The 27,540-nt window shown below is 38.5% G+C and overlaps 1 protein-coding gene across 1 annotated transcript in view; it reads left to right on the forward strand.

Moving 5' to 3' along the window:
- Positions 1-27,540, forward strand: part of DOCK3 (dedicator of cytokinesis 3) — a gene marked incomplete at its 5' end in the record, with an annotated part of 211,656 nt that overhangs the window by 135,051 nt on the left and 49,065 nt on the right. The window contains 11 exons of the mRNA XM_080625333.1: positions 3,737-3,861; positions 9,155-9,317; positions 9,803-9,909; positions 10,614-10,785; positions 11,469-11,566; positions 13,454-13,537; positions 13,885-13,985; positions 15,273-15,354; positions 20,888-21,058; positions 24,611-24,803; positions 26,614-26,741. Coding sequence (XP_080481459.1) covers positions 3,737-3,861; positions 9,155-9,317; positions 9,803-9,909; positions 10,614-10,785; positions 11,469-11,566; positions 13,454-13,537; positions 13,885-13,985; positions 15,273-15,354; positions 20,888-21,058; positions 24,611-24,803; positions 26,614-26,741 — 1,424 coding nt within the window. The remainder of the gene's footprint in view (positions 1-3,736; positions 3,862-9,154; positions 9,318-9,802; positions 9,910-10,613; positions 10,786-11,468; positions 11,567-13,453; positions 13,538-13,884; positions 13,986-15,272; positions 15,355-20,887; positions 21,059-24,610; positions 24,804-26,613; positions 26,742-27,540) is intronic.

The following is a 27,540-nucleotide window of genomic DNA, read 5'->3' on the forward strand; positions in this document are numbered from 1 at the left end:
GACACAGTATCCATCTATATAAAACGGGGACGATTTCTGTCCTCCATGTGCAAAATCTTATAGGATCCCTGAGTAAAAAGTGTTAGATTAAATGCAGATGGTTTCTGTAAATTGTTACTGCTTTGCAGCTCAAGTTATGGGTTAGTCTTCTAGTGGAAAACCTACAGATCTTATCAGGATAAATCTCCTACTTATTCTAATAGATACTAGACAATTATTGGCCGTTGGACTACCTAATGTTATTAAGACTTGCAGGTAATCAATAACCATTTGGAAGTCTTCCAATACATTTCTTTATTTTGTAAACACGAAATCGATATTTGGCTCCTGTGGCCTTTTCCACTGCTCCTTTTTTTCGTTTTTGCTGTTAAAATAGTTTCAAGTGATTTGGGAGAGGATTTCGTTTTAGTATAAGTGAACCCCCAAAGCTATAATTTATTCTTTATAATTTAAACCGTTGTACATTTGACATAAGGCTTTGTAAGTAGGTTAAACCAAAGAAACAGACCAAAAACCCCATGAAGGTGAAGGGAAAGTAAAGGAAGAGCCACATAACACATCAAAAAATAAATATTTTATATGATTGTGAAAAATACTAGTGTCCAGGATATTTCATAAAGAATGACTCTCAGCAACTGCGTATGTAAAACTGCACGTATTTTATTCTAAAAAGCAGTTTGTTTGTTTTTAAATTGAAAACAATTGTAGAGAGATGGGCTTTAAAACAAATACCATTCTAAAAGCTCTCATTAGGTTTTCAGTTCATCCTTGTCAGCCATCTAACACAAAGAGACCTCAGCTTAAGCTACCATCTGCAGGTTTTAGTCTATAAACACTTTTGGCCCACTGGCCTTGTAGCATTTTTATATTCCTGTGCTAGTGCTAGGAGGCCACAGCTAACCCAGTTTTGTAATCAGCACTGCTCTCTTTGTGAAGCTGTGAGGCCTGTGGGATGCAGGTTGATGAACCATGCTGGTTTGCTCTCAGAATGCGGTTTTGCCACACAGAGCCAGTACTGTTTGTACAATAGTTTGCCACAGAGAGGACATGAATTGTCTGCTTTGTTAAACAGGTTCTTTATTTATCATCTTTTCATGATGGAATTAAACATGGGAAAAGCTCTGTCTGCCAAGATTTTTGACTTGAGATGTAGCTGTCATTCCATGTTAGAGCTGACAGGGATCCCTTCTCAATCCTGCTGACCACACTTTGTTCAGTCACATCCAGGCAGCACTGCGCTGTCTGTGCACTCGTGTGGTGGTGTGCAGGCTGCAATTTGCATCCTCAAAATAAATTTGTTACTAAACTGCTCCCTCTGGTCGAGCATGTGCTCTAGTTTCTGTGCAGCCCATTAGTGCAGCTGAGCTCAAACCCCTCAAAACCAGTAGCAATTGGAGAAAAAAGATGGCTTGGGCAGTCTCAGCAAGTAATATCATTAATGGTGGCAGAAAGATACATCTTTGTAGTAAGGTTATTTTCGCTAACTAAACAGAAGTGTTTGAGTTTGTAGTTTGGACTCCACTTCCAAGAAACTGATGAGCTCCATAACTGATAGCCAGATGCTTTTTGTCTTGGCCAGATACTTTTCTACTTTTTAAGACTTGCAGAACAGTATTTTTACAAGAGAAGATGCACCATTATAGTTAACTAAAATACTTTTTCCCTTCTTTTTTTTCTTCATTTTGATGTAAATCCTCTGGTTTTTAGGTCCTTTACACCCCACCCCAAAGGCATATTTTTTAATTAGTGCAGTAATATCCCTCCTGTTAAACTTAACAGAAGATAAGATGCTATTTATAACCAGATGCTGCCTTTAATTCAGGCTGGAAAATTATTTGCTATCTGACATTGGACTTTGTGTAGCCAGACTGTCTTTCAGAAAAGAGGTCATAAATAGGAAGCTCCAAAATGCTAATTATAATGAGTACAATTAATTTCTATTAAGATTCAGAGCATACAAATGGAAACTTTTTTCCTTATGCAAACTGCTAAGGAAAAAGGATGGAAGTCTGTTAAACAGGATTTTCAAAACGGAAGTCCCTACGTAACCTATCTTTTGGGACGAATTTTGTATTTCCTTGATACTTCTATAGTCAACATACAGATAGCTTAGCCTGATTGTGAACAGTAAGATCAGTTTCTCTGTTGTTGTAGACCGCAGAGTATTGCCTTTGATGACTATTCTTTGGTGAGAAAAAGCAGATCAAGTATTTGAGATCTTTCACCAGCCTCTTGCTGTCATCTTTTTCCTGTTAATGAACCACAGCATTTTCGGACCTCTAACTGTGAGATGTTTCAAGCAGTCAACTCTGTGAGAATCCACAGTGAGAGAGAGGTTGATGGAAAAAGAAGCACATTTTGCATACAGATGCCCATTCATAGAGAGTTCCTAGCAAAAAGCACTGAATGTCAGCTACAGAGCTGTATTTTCCATGCTTAAAAAGTTGTACTTACCTCCAGAAATAAAAATTAAACACAGGACTGAAAGCTTCTATTGTTTGTCCCTACAGTAGCTTAAGGAACAAATTCTGTGGGGTTACAGACTTCAGGAAGAATTTAAAGTGCTGCTTTGACAGACACAAAACGATATCCCACACTGCCTGAAAGCAAATGCTGCCTATTTCATTGTGCTTCTGATTAATAAACAGATTTAACTGCATCAGTTTCTCCAAATGGAAGAAATCATACATTCAAGGAGTCTCTACTTTGCTGGATAACCATTCCATTACCTTCATTATTTAGTCTCTTGAGACTGCTTAACAAAATACTTGCCCTGAAAGGGTTTAATTTTTTTATTGCAAATTTTTTTTGTAGTTTTATATATTGTCCTTTAGTCTGTTTGCCTTTCTGACAAGTAATAAGAACAAGTGGTAGGTGTGAACCATCATGAAATGGTGACAGCAACTAAATCTTACAGAAGAATAGGTGCTACCTGCTATCCTTTTAGTGCATGATTTAGGACTGGCTGCATTAGTTTTAAAAGTAGAGTTTCACAAACCAGATTCTTAAAATGAACGAACCAGTGAGCTGGAACTGTGAAATTCAGGATAACAAGATGCTGAGAGGGATGATAGCATTTCTATTTCTGAATATAGTCAAAAGCTCTTGAAAATGAGAAATTGGCAAGTATCCATACTGCCTGCTTTCTTATATCCATGCATATGGATACCAGAGGCTAGCCAGGAGTCTAGCAAAAAAATAATTTCTGATTCCTTCTAAACCCTTCTGAACTGAATTACAACCAGGTTCCCAAAAAGGCTGCTTTTATTTTGGTGTCATGATAAAAAGATATTGTGAAAATACAGAAAATCCTTGAAGTGCTAACTGAACATAATTTTCTGCTGATCATCACAAGAACACTTATTTTTCTTAAAACATATTGGAAATAGGAAGTCTGATGTCACTGCTGTTTTGTCAGGCTTAGCCTGATGCTTCCAAATCAGCTAACTAGGCAAAGTAGTAGAAGGTTTTTTTCCCTTCTCACTTACACAATAAAAGCTAGTATTGATTCTGAGTTCACATTTAATAAAGGCATTACTAACAATGGTCTGATTTTATGCATTGATATTAAAATGTTCATCTCTATTAACAATTAACTTGCTGCTTGGAATGATTTGAGCATCAGCCATAGTCTTGCAGAACACAGAAAACAATTTGCACAATCAAAATATATTGCACACAGGCACAGAGTGTTCTGTGTTGGATTGACACGCGTGACTCCACTCTTTTACTGTAGGTGATATACGCAATGACTTATACCTGACGTTAGAGAAGGGAGACTTTGAAAGAGGTGGGAAAAGTGTGCAGAAGAACATTGAAGTGACCATGTATGTGCTCTATGCTGATGGGGAAATCTTGAAGGTAAGTGCTTATTAACCCTCTTTGAGCTTCAGGTGCCATCTGCTTGCTCCGTGGACGTGTTCGTGTTTCCTTGTCTCTGCTGCAAGGGAAGCACTGAAATAAAACTAAATCTTATTTTTTGAACCATGTATTATGATGAAGTGGTCAGTTAGAAATTTGAAAGAATCTGGAGCAGTTCCCCTGTATGGCAATAGACGACTTGGAGAAGATATTCATGAAAGCTTATGTAATTTCAAATGTGATGTGGTGGGTATAGAAAAAGAAAAATTAGAGTAACTGATCAGAAATAACTGAAGAGTATATGACAAATATCTAAAATTATATAATGTGTGTTGTACAACATGATGAAATGCGATTACAAGAGAGACTTTTAAATCTGAGTTGTTGGAGTTAGTTTTGGGAAATAAATCTGAGTAGCTGTATTGCCAAGGTCTTGACTTTCACCCTGGGATGGCTCCGTTCCAGCTGTGGATGGCGATGGTTAATGTTCTTCTTTCTTCCTGCATTCTTTTAGTATTCCTAAAGAGTAGAAGGTAGGCAAGTCAGCTTTGTGGGGGGGTGGGAAGGTGTGAGGACAGAAATGTAAATGGAAAGTATTCCAATATAAACATCTATCAGAAATAACTCCCCCCCCCCCCTTTTTTTTTACCTCCACTGCCATAAAATGGCTTTCGTAGCCATTACCTTAGAAGAGCCTAAACACCACAGTGCTTGTGTACCAAACTCACTGCCACAGTCTGGTTTGTTGGGTTTGGGTTTTGTTGTGTTTTTTTTTTTTAGTTGAAAAGATGTATTTTCCTTTATTACTATAATTACTTGTGATTCCATTGAAAGTAAAGTATATCTCTTGTAAGGAAATGGTTTGTGCTCATAGCTGTGGCAGAAAGATCACAATCCTTTTCTGTTCAATTGCATTAGGCATACCTTTCAGACTGAGTGACAGATTTTTTAATCATGGCTTTATTTCACAGCAGTCTGCCAAAGACCAGTATAGGTCTTTTCCCTCCAAACTGCAATATCATCGTCTTCAAACGCCAGTGTACATAAAGGCGGAAAATCTTTTTGGAATTGTGACTAGTGATTAAGTATAAAAGCCAAATAATTTCTAGACATTATCAGTCTTCTGCAGTTTTGGTTGGAATGGTCATACGCAGTTTCTAAGTTACCCTTTTCTTACCTTTTCCTGTACCAGTACTTCAGGACTTTACCAGGGGATAGTGGAACAGCGTGGTACAAACAAAGACTAGTAAAAGGCAGTCAATCCAAGCAGAAAAAAAACAGGTGAATGTTTGTCATAAAGGAGACTTCACACAGAAAGGATTTTTGGGATGGGTTGTTTTTTGGTTTTGTTTTTTTTAAACACAAACCACATAGTTAAAATCTATACCAGTTTTTATGTTACTGCTCCTCTGTACAGTTGTAGTTAAAGTAACAAAGATACTTCATTTATGTCAAGGAGATCTTTGGTTCATGACGTCCAATGATGCCAAAGGTCCATTGTGTTTCAAACATGGAGGCATTAGAAGTTTTCTACATAGGAAATACTTATATGATAGTATAAGCTATCGTATCTACTGAAAAATAAGTAAAAGGAGCATCAAGGACACTAGAAGTTGAACTCTCCTTCCCTTTAATTAGAACTCCTCACTGCTTAGGTACATTTTTGTTCTTTCTTAACTGCAGATTGGAACTAGGAAAACAACATGTTAAGACTGTCAGTTGAACTGACTGCAGAGGCATAGTTCAAAAGTGCTAAATGACAATTTGAAGGAATAATCACATGCACGTAAGAGAGAGAATCAGCCACCTAGACCTGAGCTTGAAAACTAATCCTGTCTCTTATTTTTTCGTTGCTGCCATAGTTTCCATATGATTTACAAATTCTGCAAATTCATCTACCAAAGTTAAAGCGCATGAGACAGCCATCTGGAATTGCTTCTAACTTAGTGGGTTATCTTGCCATTTGCTGGTAACACCCTTGTAGAAGACAGTTGACCCTGTTAAGTGTATGTATATGGTTGCTATAAGTCTATAGAAATGCTCTTAAAATTGTAAGGATTCGGTTCCTTAAACTATAGATTTCCAGTTTGTCTCAACTTTCAGAATGCAAATTTTGGTTGTAAAATATAGGCAAAATTTGTGCTTAGGATCTTGCCATGTTTCAGGTGAAAAGCCCACTCAGTTCTAACCCTCCCACCTGTGCAGTGGGCTTTGGGAAGTCTGGGTATCCATTTGTCCATTTGCACAGCTCTGTTAGTCAGGCTTATTTTAGTATCCCAAATGGATACTGGTTTATCTTTTATGTTAAGAATTTAGTTTTACATCCTAGATGGCTTTTTTTTCACTGCAGCCATCAAGTTTGTGTAATCTTCAGTATGTGCACCTAGAGCAGTGTTCTATGAGGAAGGAGCTGGTTTACCCAAAGACAGAATATAACCATTCCTATATGAAGCAGCTGCGAAGAGACTGATAGATCTGGGCTTTCATCTCAATCGTTCAGCATAATCTAAAGGAAAACACTGAAGAGTGCAACAAGACGAGTCTAATAGCTTTTTAATTTAAATGTTAAGAATAAGGTTTGTGTTGGATAGGGCTTGGTGCAGAACTGATGAAGGGAATTGCTTTCTTTGGGTTCCCCGACTCCCAGATGATCACTTGCATGACCCGTGGTTGTTTTCACAGTCAAGTCTAGCTATTTTATTTCTTCTGTTTTCTTTGTGTAATGATGACATTAATTCGGTAACTTTCAGTAGGTGTTATAGTAGAGAAGCTAATAAAAACCTGCAATCTCACAATAGTATGGGCAGAACACTGGAAGTTCAATCACTGACCCAAAGCAGTGCTGCTCTTGGTTGAAATATCTTTTACTGTTCCTGATGTATGCCTTTCCAAAGTAGAGACTGCCAAATGGATAGAGCATGCTGAGTTATACCATACAGCTGTGAAATTGCCACAAAATATTCATCTGATACTAGAATAAAATCTCTAAACTTTGCCTGACCAGCAGCACAATCCACAATTATGCCTTTGTGCATGAAAGTCTTTGTGAGGACTTTAGCAGAACCACACACAGTGTTAAAGAGAATATTCTGTCTGCCTCAAATCTTTATTGCTGTTGAATATATCTTGGTCCAAAAATAGTCCTATTGAAAGCAGTGAAATTATTCCCAGAATATAGTGCTGTCCAAAATGAAAATGAGTATTTTCTTTTCAAAATGGTCTTACTCAATTGTTAGATTCTTTCAATGCAGTCTGAAAAATAAAAACCCTTGACACATTTCTCACTTATTCTTCTTTCTGTTCCAGTATCAGGAATATCTTATTAATCGCAAGGCATACCTTAAATGGTAAAATTATGACCTAATACTACTTCTACTTCAGCTTCCCTTACTTGCCTCTGCCCTCTAGTTCACCTACATACGTGGTTCTCATGGTAACTAGGTGTACCAAACCTATTTTCGTAATGATATTTTTGCCAATCACAACTCAGAATTAAAGATTAAACACTCCTCCCTCCTCAGACTATAGATTGCAGTATAAATGCTTATCAACTGTATTAAAACCAGAAGGAAAGACTCATCTGGTGTTTGTTTATTTAAAGTTCATCACTCAATGACCGATTGACCATTTGTCTGCCTGGGCAGGTAACTTTTTGAGGCAAGAGAAGAAAGCTCACATTAAAATTAGAATTCTTACTGTACCTTACAGAAGAAATACAAACACTGTTTTACTGTTTCCTAAGAACCTCACACAGAATGAGGTTTCATGAAGCCCAACAAGTTACTCTGAACACAGAATATAACTGGAATGTTGCAGGCATTCTGTTTTTACTGCTGCCACCACTACGCTCACTCCAACCTGTTAATATGTGCAACAGTTAATTCTTGTTGCTGTACAAAAAAAAAATCACCTGTATGCCGGGATTGTGGCACATACCCTATGGTGGCTACAGCTTATGTGAAAGGACTAAGTTTTGGGAGTGAATGCTAGTCAGTCGGGTTGGATTAGAGCTTTTGCAGTGAATCTCTGTCCAGGAAGGCTGTTGTTGTGTTGAATCCTGAACTTCCAGATAGCTTTTATTTCCTTTTGGGCTCCTTCACAAATTTTTAACTTTCTTGAAGGCAGAACAATATTACCAGAGGCCAAACTAACTGAGTCTGGTTGATGGGATATGCTTGATTTGGTAGTCTTCTGATTACAGGTGAATAAATCAAGTCAACATTGTTGGTGTTTTCTTGGGATAGAATTTAGAGATGCCTTGAAGAAATGACTAGTAGTTTTTCTTGTCATGGTACTGTTCCTTGTGAGGTGTTTTATACTGCATGTGTTGTTCTGGGTCTGCTTAGCTTCTGTTTCTTGATGCTATCTTGATGATTAGCAGATGCTAATCTTGATGATTAGCAGATGCTAAAAGTGAAGAATCTCCTAGCTCTTTTTTCTGCATGGTTTTGTAAGATGCTATATCTTTTGTATCACTTTGTAAGTACCAGGGCTAGAACATGGGGTAGTGCTTATATAAATAAATGTGCTTCCTGCTCCATGTCTTCATTAAAAAGAACCTTTTACTGGCCGTATTTCAGGATTTCAGTATTTCTCGTTTGCTCATGTTTGGACTAAGGATTTCTGTATTTCCTACATGATATAAACTCATGTTTTCTGTCACCTGTATTTTGAGGATACATAGATTGCTGAAGATCTCTGAGCTTTTTATATCTCAAAGCAAAAATTTAGATCCCGTTGTATTTTTAGGTGATGACGATTCAACAGAAATTCTTTGCTTACCACTAAGGAAGTAGTTTGATTTTCTGGGATTTTCTGGGATACTCAGTGACGCTGGATAGTTGTAGTTTAAAAAGACCAACATTTTTAAGAGCTTGAAAAGTTCAGGTGTCACTTCTGAACCGAGATACTGAAGCAGAAATCTAATTAAATTGTATTTTCAAAGAAGTCTAATATTACAAGTGATGGAACTATTAAGAAGTTTTTTTAATTCATCTTTATACATTTGGACTTACATGTTTACTGTATCTATTCTATACCTGATAGAAAACTTAGCTTAAATAATAATTTCAGATGCAGTATCATGGGTCTCCTAGCTTATCCTTTGATCCAAAACAGTTTAAAGAGCTCTTAAAAAAATTCCGATTTCATTGTGTCTGAGTTTCTGCTTCTGACTCTTCCTTTGTGTCTACAGAAAGATATGAATTATATAAAGGTTGTCCCTGTGCAATAATATGACTCATCCATAGTGATGTGCTGTCTTTTAATCTTGATTTGTTTCCTTTTCTTCCAGGACTGCATCAGCCTGGGCTCAGGAGAGCCGAGCAGGAGTGCATACCACTCTTTTGTGCTTTACCACAATAACAGCCCTCGATGGGGGGAAATCATCAAGTTGCCCATCCCTATAGACAGATTCCGTGGGTCTCACCTCCGGTTTGAGTTCAGGCATTGCTCCAGTGAGTGCCAAATGTAACCAGGAGAAATCCAACAAAGCTGAGGTCTTTCCAGTGTCAATTTATAGTTGGATGAGTCTGTAACTGGGTGGAAAGCAGGAAAGGGGCAGCAACCTATAATACAGCAAAGGTGCACTGCTAATTAGCCAGTAGCTACGTTTATTAAACAGCACATTTAAACCACCATGAACAATCAGTGCAGGGCAAAACATTTTGTAAATGTTCTCCCCTGCTGTGCTTTGCTGTGTTTTCTTGTAGAATGCTTTTGTTACAAGCATGTATATTTTATATTTCACTGTGTTGGGCATGTTTGTTATGAGGCTTGCCGATCATTTGCATAGAATTAGATACAGTGTACTGTATGTTGTTTTTAGGTAATCTGCATGCTTTTTTGTTAGGCATGCAGAGAAGTTGGTGAATAACCTTGGGGTATTTATAGACAGACAGAATATGTACAAATATGGTTCCTTGCTTCTCTCATGCTACAGCAAAAGACAAGGGAGAAAAGAAGCTCTTTGGTTTTGCATTCACTCCGTTGATGAGAGATGATGGCACTACCTTGTCTGATGATATCCATGAGCTTTATGTTTATAAGGTACCAGTTCCTCTCTGTAGACTTCCTACTTATTCCTACTCATCTCTTCTTGAGTTTAAATATGTAACAGTCATTACATTATCTTCCCCCCACCCCCATTAGAATTATGTGAGGAACAGACTAGTAGTAGTTTCAAGATTTTATAAACTCAAACTTGGATGACCAGATACGGACAAAGCCTTCTGTTCTAAGGACAGATAACAGTGATCTAGCTTCTGTTAATCCTATCCATTTTGAATTCAAACGTAGTAGCGTTTATCAGCATTCAGCGGTTTTACCTCCCTGTGGCATTACTCTGTGCCTTTGTAGTATGAAATCATGCTGCACTTCAAATGCAGCCTGTTATAATGCTACAGCTTGGCAACCCTGTAGCAAGGGGTTTGGGGCAGGTTGTTAGGGTTTATTCCCCCTGCTGATTTACCTCTGTTTATTTCTTCGGTATGGTTTTCAGACAGCAGCACTAAGTTCTGCAGTTGGAAGATTGTGATAAGTTCTAAAGAGTCAGTGGGTAGGAGACCACACTTTCTAGAGGTGGGTTTGTTTGTGTATGTACAGGCCCTGAAGGCAGCAAACACAGCTTTTTTTTAGAAGTGTTTTTGTGCACCCAGAAATAAATATAAGTAGTTAGGCAGTTGCTTTCAAGGTGTGAGTGTGTGGAATGAGATAGACTGGGTGCAATTCCATTTCTTGTCCTGTACCCACAGTGTGATGAGAACAGCACGTTTAACAATCACGCACTGTACCTGGGGCTGCCTTGCTGCAAAGAGGACTACAATGGCTGCCCCAATATCCCCTCCAGCCTCATTTTCCAGCGCAGCACCAAAGAGACCTTTTCAGTCTCCACACAGCTTTCTTCTACCAAACTGACTCAGAATGGTAAGTAGTGCATCCTTCAAAACTGCCCAGAGCAACAGGGATTATGAAAAAGAGAAATAACATGGGTATGCTTGCGCTCTGTTTATTTTAGTAAAGCATTCCTTTGTTATAATTTAATTATATGTATGCCTTTTTTTTTTTACTAACATGATTGAAATGAGCAGAAAGTTTTTTTGAGGAAATAAGGATATTGAGAGATGGCAGAGAAATTAGACATTACTGTAAGTGCAAGAGAAGGGTTATGACAGAATATGTTAAAGCAAAGTTAGTTTTCATTAAATGATTGAAGAACAAAAAATTCAATGTTGGCTCTTCTACACAAGCCAGAGGTTTTCTTCATCTTTTTTACACAGTTGCTAAGCAAATAAAAATATATTATGGCAACATCCGTGAAGCTTGGGAAGAGAGAAGTGGATTGTCCACAGTGCAGTGTCAACTCACATAGGGAAAAATGCAGTCTCTGTTCTTTCTAAAGTACTTCGTCATTCCTCTGTTTTTTTGGGGTTTTTTTGTTAGTAGTATTGGACTTACTCCGTATTTCTCTTGCTTACTGTTTTTTTTGCCCTGAGAAGTGTGAACTGCAACAAGAGCAGAAGTGTAACGTACTGAATCACTGATGGGGCTGGGGTTGCCGTTCTTGCCTCTGTGTATGGATTCTAGCTCTTTCTCTCACTCCTCTACAGTGGATTTGCTTGCCCTACTGAAATGGAAAGCTTACCCAGATCGTGTGATGGATATTTTAGGAAGACTGAGACATGTCAGTGGCGAGGAAATTGTTAAGGTATTACATGAAATAACAGGTTTTGGATGTATCTGTGATAGCAGGGGAACTCAGACCTGCAGAGCACTTCAGAATGTTCCCTCTTACTGTATTTTTTGGTTCATGCTGCGAATTTTAAGTGTAAGAATTGGGATTTTATTTTAACATGAAACTGAGCAGGAAGGTACACTCCAAAAATTGATGAGTAATTAGTCCTTGTAATCAAAACAGAGCCAATCTTTAGTAATTCATTCACTCACATGTGCTGCAAGTATCAGCACCAACCGTTATGCTCTGTATGGCCACACTTGTTGAGCCATGCTGCTTGCTGATGTAAACACAGCCACTGGCAGTGGTGGTCTGTGCTTTTCTAGAGGACCTTCTCCAAAATGGCCTAAGTATGGTTGGTCATTTCTAGAGTGAAGAAAACAGATTTGACTCAGAAAACCTGACCTTTCCTATGTTCCAAACAAGTGTGTAGAGGAGAAACATGAGACGTAGAAAGTCAAGTTTTGCTCAGTGGCCAGTGAACCATCCTGCAAACCCATTTTCTAGTCCTCAGCACTGTGAAGTGGAGCTGTTGCTTACAGCACCAGCTGCTGTAGTGTTGTCACCACTGCTACACTACATGCCAATCCCTTGTGTGACCTGAACTTTCTTAGGTCAGATGAACTTCTGAATGCATTTGAATACTTGTCGTTTCGGGGGGAAGGTGGGGGGGTGTGAAGTGCATTCCAGGTATCCTTCTGATGATTGTAAGTGCTGAGAACTCCCTAGAATTTATTTCTGTAAATCTTCTAAGTAAAAGGAGGAGATAATTTGTAATGGTAAACAACCAAAGAGAAGAAACCAAAGCAACATCCAATCGTTTAATTAGTAGTTTCTGATTAAAGCCACTTTGCTGTAACTCATTAGAATGTTGCCATATCTTGAATATTAATGTTCCTGAGAACTTTGTAATGGTAACAGAAGAGGATGATACGTTGTTTATGTTGGAATTCTTCAAGAATGTCATGTTTTGTACACTTTGTTTGCAGGGTAGTGCAACTTATCTGGTTTTTTTTATAGAGAAAAGCATAAGAAGATGTGGGTTAAATTATTCCAAGGGGAGAAGTAATTGATTCACTCCCTAAATCACCTGCCATTTGGCACTGGGATATGCAATAGTTCAGAACAAAAAGAAATTTTATCCTTTCGGGCACTTCATAAATTGTTATATTTTATTTCTAGCTTTCCACATCAGAAATTTAATTAGAATAGGTTACAAAATCATGAGAGGATATGCAGTTGACTTGATCTTCATCATTCTTCTTCACAGTCATCCATTCCAAGGACTGTGCTTTCAGGAAAGAAAATCGCTGAGTTGTTTGCATTCAGTAAGCCTCAGCGTTAGGGGGGAAAGAAACAACTGGCAATATATAGCTTGTCCTAATTAATGCTTGTTATAAAAGCTTTACTTTGTCATACAACAAAAGTTTTCAGTATTAAACATGATTTAGAGCACCAGTTAATGTGCTTCCAAGCCTTAAATTTGATGATAAGCAGTATGTGATACACTGTAATGACATCAAAGTAAGTTGTTTTGCCACTGTTGTTAGGCAGCACTTTTAGTCAGCTTACAGTGAAAGGAACACTCAGTTATATTTACAAATCAGTCATGTGGTACATATTTGTTGTTTTCCAGTTTTTCAGTCATTTTTGTTTAGAAATACTCATTTAAAGAGAAAAAATCTTCATCAAAACAAATGAAAATCTATCACATCGCATGGATAAACCTGAAGTCGTTTGTCTTTGGCAGGTGTTTCATAAAAATACCAACATGTATGAAATAATTAAAGCAGGGGGAGAATAACCTTCTTTTGAATACAATTTCAATTTGAAATTCGTTGTTTATTCATGTCCTTTTAGTTCCTACAAGATATCCTCGACACATTGTTTGTAGTTTTGGATGACAACACAGAAAAGTATGGTCTGTTGGTCTTTCAGTCTTTGGTAAGTTCCTGGGTTGTTACTTTATTTCATGGTCAGTGAGTTTTAAGTTTCTTATTATCATGTTACTGGTATTTTACTTCCATAAAATATGGAATACTCAGCTGGATCCGGCCTTACGTAGTCATCTGTAGTCATCTTGGGTGAGGAGGGCAGATAGTCCAAACAGATCTGAGGGTAGCAATATTTGCTGTCACTTGGGAGAAGCACACAGTAACATAACACTATTACTGACTGTTTAAAGAAACTCATGTATTTCTTTGATCCTTAGCTTGTGTGACTTGCTTATAGAAACCTAGCAACAATGTGCAATTTCCTTTAGTATGGGTTCACTTTTTCATCTCCCACAGGTATTCATCATAAATCTGCTGCGTGACAGCAAGTATTTTCATTTTCGACCTGTGATGGACACTTATATTCAGAAGCACTTTGCAGGAGCACTTGCTTACAAGTAGGTTTTGTTTATCCATCACTTCAAGAGATGGTATTAGCACACTTTTGAACAATGTCACCATCAGAATCATAACCTTCACGTTAGCTGTGGTTTTCAAAAGCAGAACTACAGATAAAAGTTTTGCAGCACAGTTACAGAGAAAAGCAGCTGAATGTCACCTGTGGCTAAGAAAGACTTTGGAATTTGGCTGAACTGGCAAAACCTACTTTCTTTTTTTTTTTTTAAGCTGAAGAGACACTGTCACTCAGCAACAACTCATTATCAGTCTGTACTAATGATCTTCCAAGAGCATATACATTTCTTGTCTTAAAGGTGTTTGGATAAAAGACTTGCTTGAAAGCTTAGAGAGCTAACAGTAATTTCCTCTTCCAAGGTAGACAGGTATTCACATGAGATGTTCTATTTGATTACAGTAGATGTACAATTTCAGGAGATCAGAAACTTAATTTTCACTGTCACTTTGAAGATTCTGCCTTGTTTTCTAGTATCTGAGTTTTGCATCAGAGAATAGGACAGATTTTTGAAAGCAGTAACAGTTACCATTCAGAGTGTTGTTTTTCCTTTCTCTTAGACCATTTATTTTGTATATTTGAGCATATTCCATCTATTAGAAACTATTAAAAATGGCTTATAATTGACTGGTTTAAGCCATTCACACTTTAGTGTAATTAAAACAAATACAAAAATTCAGTCAATGGTAGGTAAAACTGTAGATACTGTACAACACAGGAGAGCATAGTAATCTTCAGAGGGTAAAAAGATGTTCTGCTTCATGTTAATTATCACCTCTTTCAGACAAAACAAATGATTTTTGATAGTCTGATGTCTGAAATAAAACATGCTTTTAATACAACCCTTTAGGTTAGTCCAGATGGTATTGTTTATTTAGGAAATGGATGCATGTATTTTTTTTGTGATCTTTGTTTCTAAAAACTTAGAGGAGATTTGGAATTTCTTATCAAAAAAGAAAAAAGAGGATGTTTTGGTCTTAAAACTGTATTCCATGCCTTTATCAAAGCTGTCTCTTTAATAACACCTCTTTGATGTTCTCCTGGTCTGCCTCATGGTGTAAGTCCGTTGCAGAGAAGAAATTATTTCTGGTTTTGAAACCTGAATAAACATACATATTTTGTAAATTCTGTGGCTGGGACAGCAGTAGGTGACCACTGAAAGGGACTGACATGAGACTGTTTTATAGATTTCTCGCTAAACCCAAAATGTTTGTTGCCTGTCTAATTTTAAAACAGTGCTGAAGTTTCCTCTGCTTTTCACTGTTATATTCAGAGAACTGATCCGATGTTTGAAGTGGTACATGGACCGCTCAGCTGAGCTCGTGCGCCAGGACCACATCCAGGAAGCAATGCGAGTGCGTATTCAGTGGAGTATTTCTGTGTCTGTTCCATCTGTGGCTACAAAAACCCCAGGGAAGCTGTAAATAGAACCCAGGGTAGTCTGGCACTGAGTTCTTATTTGTTTAACCAGATTTTATATATGTGTACATATATATTTTTCGCCAAAAAATTTATTTTGGAGGTGATTCACTCTTGTGCATTAAACCAGAAAAATAGTGTGTCCTTAAGTCCTTTTAAAGCCCTGTGGAGAACTTAAGCGGGGCTTACATGGAACATATATGCTATGGTCATTTATATATGCGGTCTGCACCATGCGCTTCAAGAAGCAGTTATTTTAAAAGTATTAGCCGGAGATGCTGTGGATCAGAGCTACGCTTTTCATTTCTGGCTGTGAGACAGGTTTTTTGTGTTAGGAGTTGAATTTCTGGAGTACTTCAAGGAGGAGGAAAACGAGCTTTTGAGTGGATGGAAATTCTAACTGTCATTGCACAGGACTGAATCACACTTCCGTGATGAGGGCGTGATCTCACAGCAGGGCACAGCTTCCTAATGGTGTGGAGACAAAGGGAATAGTTTTGGTGCTATTGCAGAGAAATCATGGAACAAATAGAGTGTTAGTTTTAAATATATAGTTTAAAACAAAAAGATAATGTGTCATGTACATCGTGTACCTAAATACTAGATTCCAAAATATGTGGCAAGATACTTTTCTCTGTGTGAATGTCCATCTGTACCTTCTTACTCTGAGTAGGCTTGTGTCCAAACATTTGAGTGTGGGCACTTTAAGAGCTGGTAGCAGTGGCAGAGATGAGCACTTCCTTTGTCTCGCTTTCTCCTGTCAGTACAGATAGGTGAAGCATCTCACAGGTGAAGCGCACACACGTACAAACACTATTCGTTTAATTTCTGGCAACTATTTGGGAAAGTCAGAGTTTGTTCCTTGGAAATGTATTTATGCTCGTGTCTTGGTGTATGTTTCAGACTTTATTGTAGCTCTTTCTTCTTGTGGTATTTTTGTTCTTTGTTTTGCCTCCTTTAGTCTGATTTAGTCAGCGTTTTAGAGGAAGTAATTATTTTTTGAGAATCCTGGTTCCATTTGAATGGTATGGCAACACTGCCATCAACTAGCTTCCAAGCTCTCCTGTTAAGATATCCTCTTACTTACAAGGGCATTATGCCAGTGTTTACTTTGTCTTTTGTAGCTATTTACATACTTAGAAACAACTTCTTTGCAGTACTTTTCAACCACAGATTCATAGGAAATGTTAAAAATGGGGCAAAGATAGCTTTTCAAGAAATTAACAACTTCCTCATTCTTTTTGTTTCCTTCCTTCTTTTTTTGAATTACAAAGAAACTTACTAAAATTATCAGATGAGAGGAAGATCTCTAGCTGGAGTGACTTCTAGAGGGTTTTCTTCCCTCTCAAACCACTCATTAGTGCTCTATGCAGTGCAGCAAGTAGAGTTATGTGATACTGTCTCTATGTGATCTGCGTTTTTTGAACCTCCTAGTAAACTTCTTCAGAAATACTAAAAATACGAATGCTGGAATGGCTTTCAGGAGCTGGGTACTCAACACACGGTTTGTGAGAAAGGTACGTGCTTTCAAGGATTCCAAGGCAGCTCTTTGCTTACTGGGAATCTCAAGTGCTTGCTTAGAAAATAGCTGTTGCCTCTGTGAGCGATGTCCACTGGAAAACCAGATAGCCCAGGCCTTTCCAAGCACAGGAATTATAATTACCACCAGAATTTCTGCAGACCCAACAGTGCATCCTCTACCACAGACACTGCTGTCACATCTGATTTGGACAGTTGCTTTTGCAGGTATATGTTGGAGACCCAAACTAAGGTCTTTACCTTCTTCCATTACAGGAAAGTGATTGATTTTATTTCCAGATTTTATTTCAGGCACTTGCTGCGAGTTTGCACCAAAACCGTTATCACTGCTAATGTGTCAGTAGTAGTACTTTATTCTACTGTTGGCAATTTCTGTGGTCTTTGATATTTCACTATATGCTTTGGACTGGTAGTTCTTCAACTGAGAAAACAGAATGGCTCTCTATGCCTTCTGCCCCGAATTAGCTGTTAAATGTAGTATCCTGAAGCAGGTGTTGAAATCTCTCTGCACTCTTTTGTGGCTCTTGACTGCCCATGTACATTCATGATGGATATGCAGATACCTCATTGGATTCTGATTTTTAGCCTTGGCATTAGCAAGCAGTGCTCTAGGCTATTTCTAAAATTACTTACCTGTCTCAAGACTGCTCCTAATTCTCAGAAAACTTGTATGAAACGTGAAGGAGCTTATAACTGAAAGGACATCTGTACCTGGATTTCTTCCCTCTCAAACCACTCATTAGTGCTGTATGCAATGCAGCAAATAAGAGATATATGATACTGTCCCTATGTGAACACATGAACTGCATCCAGGGACTTCTGCCTGTAACTCCACAGGCAGTTTTACTTTCCGCAGTAGTCATGGCAAGACTTAGGAAGTGTCTCTAGGAGGTGCTTTCAGCCTCAGTTATCTTCCAGTGGTAGAATCATGGGTGATTTTTGCCTAGATTGAGGAACACACTGAAAAAGCAAGACTTTTTCTTCCTTAGGAAGTCACATGTTCGTATCAGTGTTCTGGAGCTGAACTGCACAGAACAGGCATCAAACTTACTTTAGGGACTTTGAGGTACTGCATACTATTGCTATGGGGCTTTACGTGAGTCAGTGGTAGGGAAAGGGTCAGTCTTCCAAGCTGATTTCTTCAAACCGCTGATCATACTTTCTGAACCATGCCAGCCAGGGAGCTAGTGAATGAGAGATTAGGAATTGCATCCTCAGCCTGCCTTTTGAGACTGGGCACTCCTCGAAATTGTTTTCTTCACCCTGAATTTAAAAAAGAAATGCCAGTCTGTTGCATTTGAGATCAGTCTGTTTCTGGAGTTATCAATTATTTCATTCAGAAATAATTACCTGATTTGGTGACTTATATTTTATGCAGTCTCACCTCTTCTAACAACATCAGAAAATTGCTGATATAATTGTAGTTGTTCCACACTGGTCAGCCTGTCTGTGGGACTTGCTCCTTCTTTTGGTGCTGATTCCTTGAACTTTGCCCTAGGTCATTTATCTGCTCTCACAAGACTCGCATTGATACCTTCACTTGAACCTTTGTACTTCTTTTCCTTCAGACTGCATCATAAATGCTTATTTACTTGATGCAAGTATGCTGTTCTGTGGAAGAACACACTGACATTAACTGGAAGAAGTTTGCCACCTGCTCTTGAATAGTGAAGTGGATACTCAGAGTCTACAGAAAATGGCTTTTATTCACTTGTTAGGAAAGTGAAAGAGATTCAGACCTTCAGAGCTAAGCTTACTTACATACACTGTACTTCTGATAAGGTTACTCTTTCTACGTACTCCAGATTCTTTCCTAAAGTAATCTTTGGGTTTCTTGAGTCACTCCTGTGTCTTTAGGCACAAATATGCTTTATATCTATGATTTTGTAAGTAGTAAGAGTCAGTTAGTCCAAGTGCTGATTTGTACTAACAAGACTTGGTTTGTGTTTTTAGCATCTCAGCTGTGTGTCTGAACCCTTTGTGGGTTCATTCTAGGTAGCAGTTTAAGGTTGGTTGTGCTAAGGGTGTGGAGTGTCTCTGAGCCTGGAGTTTCACTTTCTACAGAAGATTATAGAACTCCATAGATAAGTCCTCTGATTCATTGCAAAACATAATCTTCACATTGAAGTTACAAGCTTTCAGGTTAGAATTATGGTTGTCTATACCAAACCTGTAAAACAGCTTCTCTAATCCCTTGTTTTGCTGTATTTGGTGTTAGCAACAGTGATGCTAACCTTAAAGAGCTGACTCTTGTGAAGCAATTGACCTTCGTCTGGAAACCGTCTATGAATACACGGTGTTATTTGCTGATGATGTTCCTTGTTGTAAGGAAGCTTCACTGGGAGATGTTTTAGTACAGAATTATAAACAATGTACTGCCAAATGACCCAAGTTGTCATCATTCCTGAAAGAAAGATGGCTGTAAGTATCAGTTGCATTTTGAAATCTGTGATGGCTTTATAAGGAATTTCACATTCCCCTTCTCTATCCAGCATTCTAAACCTTACAACATAACATTGCATCTTTGTGCATATAGTGTGGTGGTTCAATGAGGGGTGCCTTAGGGATGCAGAAACATCTGATGAGGGCAAAAATTGTCTTCAAATTAACTTCCAGTTTTCAGACTGTGAAGGAAGACAAGAATACTTTCCAGCAAATACAGTGCAATATTACTAATATTTCTCTATAGACTATAATGAGTGAAGCTCCAGCCTGTTTGTTTCCCATGCTGAATTTTGAGGATATCATCAAACTATGCCTCACGATGTCTTCTCTTAATCCTGCTTTTATAGTGTATCATGTTAAGCAGTAAGGGAAGGAATGAAGTTGAAATGTCACTGGTGTGTAGTACAGTTCAGTGTTGACAGTTGTATACACCAAATGATCAAAAAGGCCTTGTTGCTGTGTGGAATGTTACATTGCTGTGTTAGTGCCTGTGAGAACCTTTGATCGATTGGTAAGTTTGTTAAGGGCTGCACAGAACAACATCTTTTTCTTCATTGACACTGCTGCCAAATAAGTGGAGTTCTGAATAATGCCATTTACAAAATTTTAGTTAAAGATGTTTAGGTTGCAAATTCAGACTTAATGCAGACATGTCATTGAGCAAGTTATTCTACTACAGAAAGATTACAATTGCCAGCCCTTCGGGACTGCATCATTTCTTGCACATTGTACAACAGTGCTAAATGCCATCTTCTCTGCAGGTTACTCTCCCTCTGCTGGGTGCTCTCCCAGTTTCATGTGTGATGGTAACAGAAAGATGCTTTAACTTATCACAGCTCGAAGTTAAAAGCTGCTCCCTACAGTACTGCTGCCTGCTACTATTTTGGTCTGCCAGAGGGCATCACATGCTGCTCTTGTCGTCTTCTATTTCTGCATCTGCATTTATTTCTGTTTGTACATGTAGCTGCCAGAAATAAAAGTGAACCTTGCTGTTGTGTTCGTAATAAAAAGTAGATTCTCCGTTTTCCAGGTAATCCTTCCTCTGTTGCACTGACAGTCCGCTTAATCTAAAGTAGCTAACTCAAGTAATTGAAGGTAATATTCGAATGGAAGCAGGAGAATAGCTTCTTCAGGCATCTACAGTCATTGTGCCAAGTCATGAGAAAACTGGAAGTCTGTTATCTTCACCAAGATTTTCCTCAAATGACCTAACTCACATTTCTGTTTGACTTAAATGTATGCTGTTTTTGCTAGTAGGACATACTGATAACAAAGATTATGGGCTGAGAATGGGTACTTGCGTGTGAGTGGCTCTTCCCTAACTGAATTACGTAACTTGCAAAATCTGTTTTTCTTTCTCCTTTCTAAAACTGAAGAATTTAGTTATTATGCACTTAGAATCTTTCCTGGTTCTCTTTAAAGCTCCTTTATTTTTCTTTCTTTCTTTTTCCCTGTCTTAATCTCCTCCCTCTCCTACTCCTTAAGGCCTTGGAATATCTTTTCAAGTTCATTGTCCAATCTCGGATCCTTTACTCCAGAGCTACTTGTGGAATGGAGGAGGAACAGTTCCGCTCCAGCATCCAGGAGCTTTTCCAGTCCATCAGATTTGTGCTCAGCTTGGACAGCAGGAGCTCTGAGACCCTCATCTTCACACAGGTTCGCTATTTTCTGCACTTCAGCTGGCAAATGAAAAGGCAGCTATTTTCTGCACAGGTAGTATATACAGGTACATGACAGTTAAATGCAGGTTAGTAGAATTTTCCCCCTCTAACAAGCTGATGATACTGGAAAATGGCATAGCCAGTTAATGTTATTAGACAAACACTGCAACTTTTCACAGATACAGGTGAGCTCAACTGTGAACTTTCAAGAGGAAAGTGACTTGTTCACTAAACTGTATTTTCAAATCTCGTATGTCTTATGGTTGGCTTCAAGAAATTTTTAAATCCTTTGTTGTAGTACTTCAAGTCAATACTTAGGGTCATAGCAACATCACAGTAGAGAAGTTCAATTGATGTACTCACAGTCAGATAAACTTAATTTCAGCATACTCTAAAATTAGAGTCAGAATCACATGCAGCCTGACCACAAGCATACTGTGATACCCACACTAGATTGAATACATTATATTGAATATGGCCTGGGTGACTTCACAAAGATTTCATGTGGGCTTAAGATACTGCTCAAAGTAAGGGAGCTGCTAAGTTTTGTTTCATATTTTAAGACCACTGTACTAAATTACATATCTGTGTTTAAAAGTTGTAAATAGCAATGTCACATGTTTTATGTGTGCGTTAGCTCAGAGAATGGCAAAATGGACCACCTAGAAGAAAGTGAGTTGTAATCACTAATTTACTGTTTATAGATGTTCTGAACACCTATGTAGTTTCCCAAAGAAGCAGTTGCTGTGAACGTTGCAACAAAACAGGGTGACTCCAGTGGTTAAGGAAGCTGCCAGCAGTGTGATCTCCTTCTTAAGAAGCTGCTCTGAAAGATACTGAGAACAGCTACTCTAATCTTCTATTTAATCACCCATTAGTCGGTATAATAAGATAAGCCAGGAACATGAGAAATCAGAATTTTGCTGACAAACTGACAGCAGAAACAGCATCCTATGAATTCAGGCTGGCCAGGGATCTTTGTTTTTCAGTTCTGTTGATCACAAATGCAATAATAGATTTGAGGATGGGGTTATTTTCCCTTCTTGTCTCTTTTTTTTTTTTCTCCTTTCTCTCACTGTGGTATTTCTTACCTTGGACTTTTGTAATTTGTAAAGTCTGTCCTTGTTTAATCTTTGAAAAGTTTGCTTTTTGTTTCCCCCTTGCCACTATGTTGCCCCTTGATCCCAATTGCCCCATAGGCCTCTCAGCCTGGAGGGCAGGCAAGCGGAGCTGGGACTTGTGCCCCACAAAAATGTGGTGGTACTTCAAGGCCGTCATTTAATTCTGTAAGTAATGATCCCCAGAACTGCACAAGTATTTCATCGTGGATGTTCCCAATTAATGGCTTTTCCCTACCCCAAACCCTCTTTTCCTGCATATAAAGTGGAATTTAATGTTTAAGTGGCTGATACTTTAAAACTAGGTAATGTGGAATATTTCAGTAATGAATGGAACAGCTTATGGCATTCACACACAAAGACAGTACTGAGGATGTATACAAGAGAGTGTGTATGTCAAATTGTTCAGAAGAACCAAGGAGTTTATGTACTAGTTCTGGAAACCTGGACAACAGTTAAATATCTACAGAAACACTCGAGGCCCTAGGAGACATAATTTTCTTCACACTTGTCCTCTTATCCAGGATATTAGAGAGATCTCAGTATAGTTCTTTAAAGCAATGAGATTAAAACTGATTATGGCCTTCCAGGCAGTGAGTTTGACATGAGTAATGTTTCAGCTTATTTTAGGGTGTTGTACAAAAAAAAAGGCCCTTCAAGGAACTGATGAAACATTGTAGCTCTTCCCCAAGACAGCTCCAAAGCTTCCTGAAATGATCCCATGCATATCCTTAGATTGCTACTGATACCCTGAATCACCACAGAAATCCTTCTGCTTTATCTTAATAGTTAGAAATAAGTTTAGCAAAACTCCCATAAGGATTTGTTGGGCCGATACTGCAATTTCACTTTTATTATCCCAAATAATTATCCCAAAGAAAAAGATGATGACTGGATTTGCAGTTGTTACCAAGAGTACCATGAGCACTATTTAAATGATTCATATGTGTTGATTTTGTTGCTACATTGTATGTATGTAGTGACAAATAGGTGACAACACCCAGGAGGCTACCTGTGGGTTTGTGTAATCTGAGTTGATTGTTAACAAAAGATGTTAAGAGAGAACAAGTGTGAAGAAGAAAGAGGTAAATTCATATTCAGAATAATTTAATGAGCTCTACAGTGTTACTTATAAAAATAACTTGGACTTTACTCAAAGACTATTAAATAGATATCACTGTTGTTTGAAGGAAAAGATACTTTGAGGAAAGACTTGACAAAGAAGGAAGCTGTGTATTACATGGGATTAGGAGAGGCGTGCCAGTGTTAGAGCCAGCATGGGAGAAGTACAGAAACGTAGGCAATGAGAAAACAAATCTGTGAGCAAAAGGAGAACTTGCAGAATACAAGAAAATGGTGACGGTGGTGAGACTCTGGAAGGGCAGAGCTGAACAGAGAGGTTTGGTAAATCTGAACTTGTGCAGGAAGTCAATGGGGTTCGTGTGGAGAGCTTCAGGCAAAGGGGGTGGCTACAGCTAGGAGGGAGGTGTGCGGTGGTGCTGTGCCTGGGGTGAGGAGGGGTAAAGGCACCTGACCCAAAACCAGGCTGTGCAGCAGCTAAATAGAGCAAGCAGCCAGGAATCTTAGTAGTTTTAATGAGGAAATAGGCATGGACCTTGTGTAGGATGGAGAGGAAGAAAGTTTTAAAACCAGAGGTGTGTGACTGCTGTTAGATATGACACCAAGTCTGTGGAACTTGAGGATAGGGTGATGCAGGGAATTTTCTGCTGTTACGAAGAACTTAATTGAAAAAGTGATTGAAATATGAGATGGAAAGGGTTGGGTTTGTGGTTGTGCTGTTGTTTCTGCACTTTAAGAAACATCTACAAGGATACCTCCAGCTTCCTGGACATTACTGCAAGAATCACGTGCACACTCACTTGCATGTTGGGATGCCTCTTTCACATGAAATCACACCCATCCAACTGCAGAAATGCTGTAATGCCACATGACAGTGCTGCTATGGTTAAGGGTCTGTCAACATGGTCTTCAGAATACTTCTGAAGAGTTTTAACTCTCAGGTACTTGCTTGGTACAAAATTTGGTGTGGAACTCTCATCAGAAGCAAGTTTAGTATTTGTTGCAAAAAGTGAATAAACAGAAATGGACTATTTTCTGTTAACTCAGATTTTTTCTGTTTTATAAGCTATGTCCTAAAATACAGCCTTCTGAATCTTTGCAGTAGGCATGTGTTCCACTTACCATAAGACTTCGTATTTCAGCAGCGCTTGATTTTAAAGTACTACGTGTGGTTTGTTCACTATGAACTTTAGGTATTGCAGAACATTAGCACCAGCCATATTGCACTATTCAGTAGCTTTTTGCAAGCCCTTAATTCAGTTTTGCTGTTGTTTCTATTTCACTGCATTTAGATGCAGTTACTTAAATCAGTATTTTCAATATTCAGTTTCTACCTTTACTTTTTCCAGGCTGCTCTGCTGAACTCCTTTCCTGCTATCTTTGATGAGCTGTTGCAGATGTTCACTGTGCAGGAAGTAGCCGAGTTCGTGCGGGGGACTCTGGGCAGCATGCCCAGCACAGTGCACATTGGGCAGTCCATGGATGTGGTTAAGCTACAGTCTATTGCACGCACTGTTGACAGCCGCCTGTTCTCTTTCCCAGGTAAGACAGAGGTATCTGAGGTTAAGTCTTGCTGCTAACTACGCACATGTTATATTTACTTGTTGCAAACAATTCATTACTGAATGCAAATGAGCTTGATAATTATTTATCTTGGTGGCATCATTGTTACATATATTCACTGTGGCTACTCTTTAAGCTTCCCTGGGGTAGAAAATGTTTATAAATCTATTATGGATAACTTGTAGTTACTGAAGGTTAATAAAAATATGTACATTAACAAACCAATTCAATTATTAACACTGCCAAATCTCTCTTGATACTTTCTATTACTCGTCTGTGGTTGCATGGATAGGAGGGTAACCTGCTTCCCAGCAAGTTTATTGTCTGAGAAATGGGAAGATAAATTTATGTGAGAAACCCACCACATTCTCTTAAAGTATGTCTAACCTCCATTATAACTTTAATATTTCTTTAACTCAACATACTAGTAATCCTTTAGGAATTAACTGAACAAAGAAGGATTGAAGATTGTGAATTATTTCATACATAAGGAAAGAAGCTACAAAGGTAATAGTGTAAGATAAAAAGCACCATTTGGCCTTATCTTCCCTGTAGTGAGGATCTCAAGTTAGTTCACTCAAAGTATTCTACTTGGTGCAGGGTGAGAATGGGAACAACACAGAATTATGTTTAAACCATCCATTGCAATTGTTTATAAACATTTTATTGTTTTTTTAATTTGAAAATCAGCTCAGTGGTCCAAAGGTGGCTGTGAAACAGGCAGTGAAAATTATCTAATTATAGTGTTGGGAACCTATTGATAACAATATTTGTCTTTATGGATGCCATTTCATGGGCAAAAACCTCCTCTCTGTCTTTTCAATAAAGCCAGGTGTAACTTTCCGCCAGGGTCCAGGGCCTAGTCATTGCCGTTAACCTTTATTTCTCCTTTACAATGCCACTGGGAACTAACAAAATGCTTTTAGCTGCTGCAGAGCACCATGACATCTCACTACAGCATCAAAAGCCAGAAAGAAAGCTCCTGCTGTGCAAGGCAGCCCTGACTCTAAAGATGCCACATTTTCCACCCAACATGATGGTAGACCCCTATCCTGTTCCTTCCCATGGAGGCATGACCCGATACTCCTGGATCAGCAGTCTCTCCCATGTCCTATCTTGTCCCTGGGAAAATGAATCAAGTTTCCCAAGTTCTCCTTTGCGTTCCCACCCTACCAGCTTTTCAGGTCTTGCAATTTAAAGGAACATACATTCTCTTTTTCGTGCCTCCCATATGGTGATGATCTGTTTTCCTTCTCTGTCTCCTACCAGTCTGATTACTGACATGTTGCCGCTTTTCCCTCTTTTTCTCTTTTTTCCAGTTTTGGCTACTGCTTTCTGCAGCTGCTACCTGCTCTCCCTTCTTTAATAAGATTAAGGTTTGTAAGCCAGCTAAAAGAGAAGAATTAGCCAGCTTCCAAGAGGTATACATTGGAGAAGCTCTGTTAGCTGTTGACAATAGAACTGGAAAGCAACACGAAGTGAGGATGGGTTTGCACTAAATAAATCAAGATTAGAAAGTCTCGGTTCACAACTGTTCTTCCAGGCTGAATCACTGTTGAGAACATCATGTACACTGCACTTACGAACTTTAGAAACTAGGTGTACTACTCGTTCATTAGATACAGTTCTTAGAGAAGTGTAGTGCAGTCTGTACAACAGAGGTTGCACCAATTAATCAGATGTGCTGTGTGTCAGTAGGCTAGTTTGGATACCAAAAGGTTGCTCATTGGGATGGTTGAAATTGAATTTTCTTTTGGAAGAACCTGCAGTCTGATTTTCCTTCTTTCAGAGTCCCGGCGCATCCTGCTACCTGTAGTTCTTCACCACATTCACCTTCACCTACGACAACAGAAGGAGTTACTTATCTGCTCTGGGATCCTCAGTAGTATTTTCTCCATAATCAAGACCAGCTCTTTGGTAATCTGTGTCTTGATTATTTATTTTTTTTTAATTGTACCACTTATTTATAAAATAAAGAGTGAGAGATTTTTATAGGATTTATACAGGGTTTTTTTTTAAATGAAATTCTGCTAACTTCTGTCAGCAGGAGAAATGAGGGTCTGCTTTTGTGTGTGTGACTCAGAGCATTCTGATTACACAGTGTTCATGCTGTTAGGATGGGAAAAAAAGCATATGCATTTACTGGGTTTGACACTGTTTAATTTTCTTCATCCAAGCCCAGAACTTAGATGTCAGTGGAGTTTAAAAGCTTTACACAGCTCTAGGACTTGCACTTCTGCAAGAGACAGTAACTAGCACTTTGTTGTTCATGTTAAGAGAATACTCTAAAATTATCCAATCAATGAAATCACACTTACTTCTGGAAATTGCTGCTGAGTTTAAACACCCGGCGTTGATGATCACAATAAGCTGATCTCAAATGGTAACTTGATCATTTAAAGCAATGCTCTCACACAGAGAGTGGGGAAGCTTCCCCACCTGACTCTAAAGGAGGAAGCTCATGATGCTAAATATAATTCATACCAATGTGTACTTCCAATTGCAAGTTATGGTTTTGTGTGAAGGGAATGAGATGAAAGGTATCATGGTAATAAGCTAAAATAACACTGCCATGGCATGAAGGTTCTTGAACATAATTTGATCCCGTTGTGTTCTAGAGTGTATGCAGACCTTTGATTATAGATTTACCTTTATGGCTGTGACTCTGAATGTTTCCATCAGAGACTGACGAGGTAACACGCACATTGGCATCACA

This window comes from Psittacula echo (genome assembly GCF_963264785.1).
Source record: "Psittacula echo genome assembly, chromosome: 9".
In the NCBI taxonomy this organism is placed as follows: domain Eukaryota; kingdom Metazoa; phylum Chordata; class Aves; order Psittaciformes; family Psittacidae; genus Psittacula; species Psittacula echo.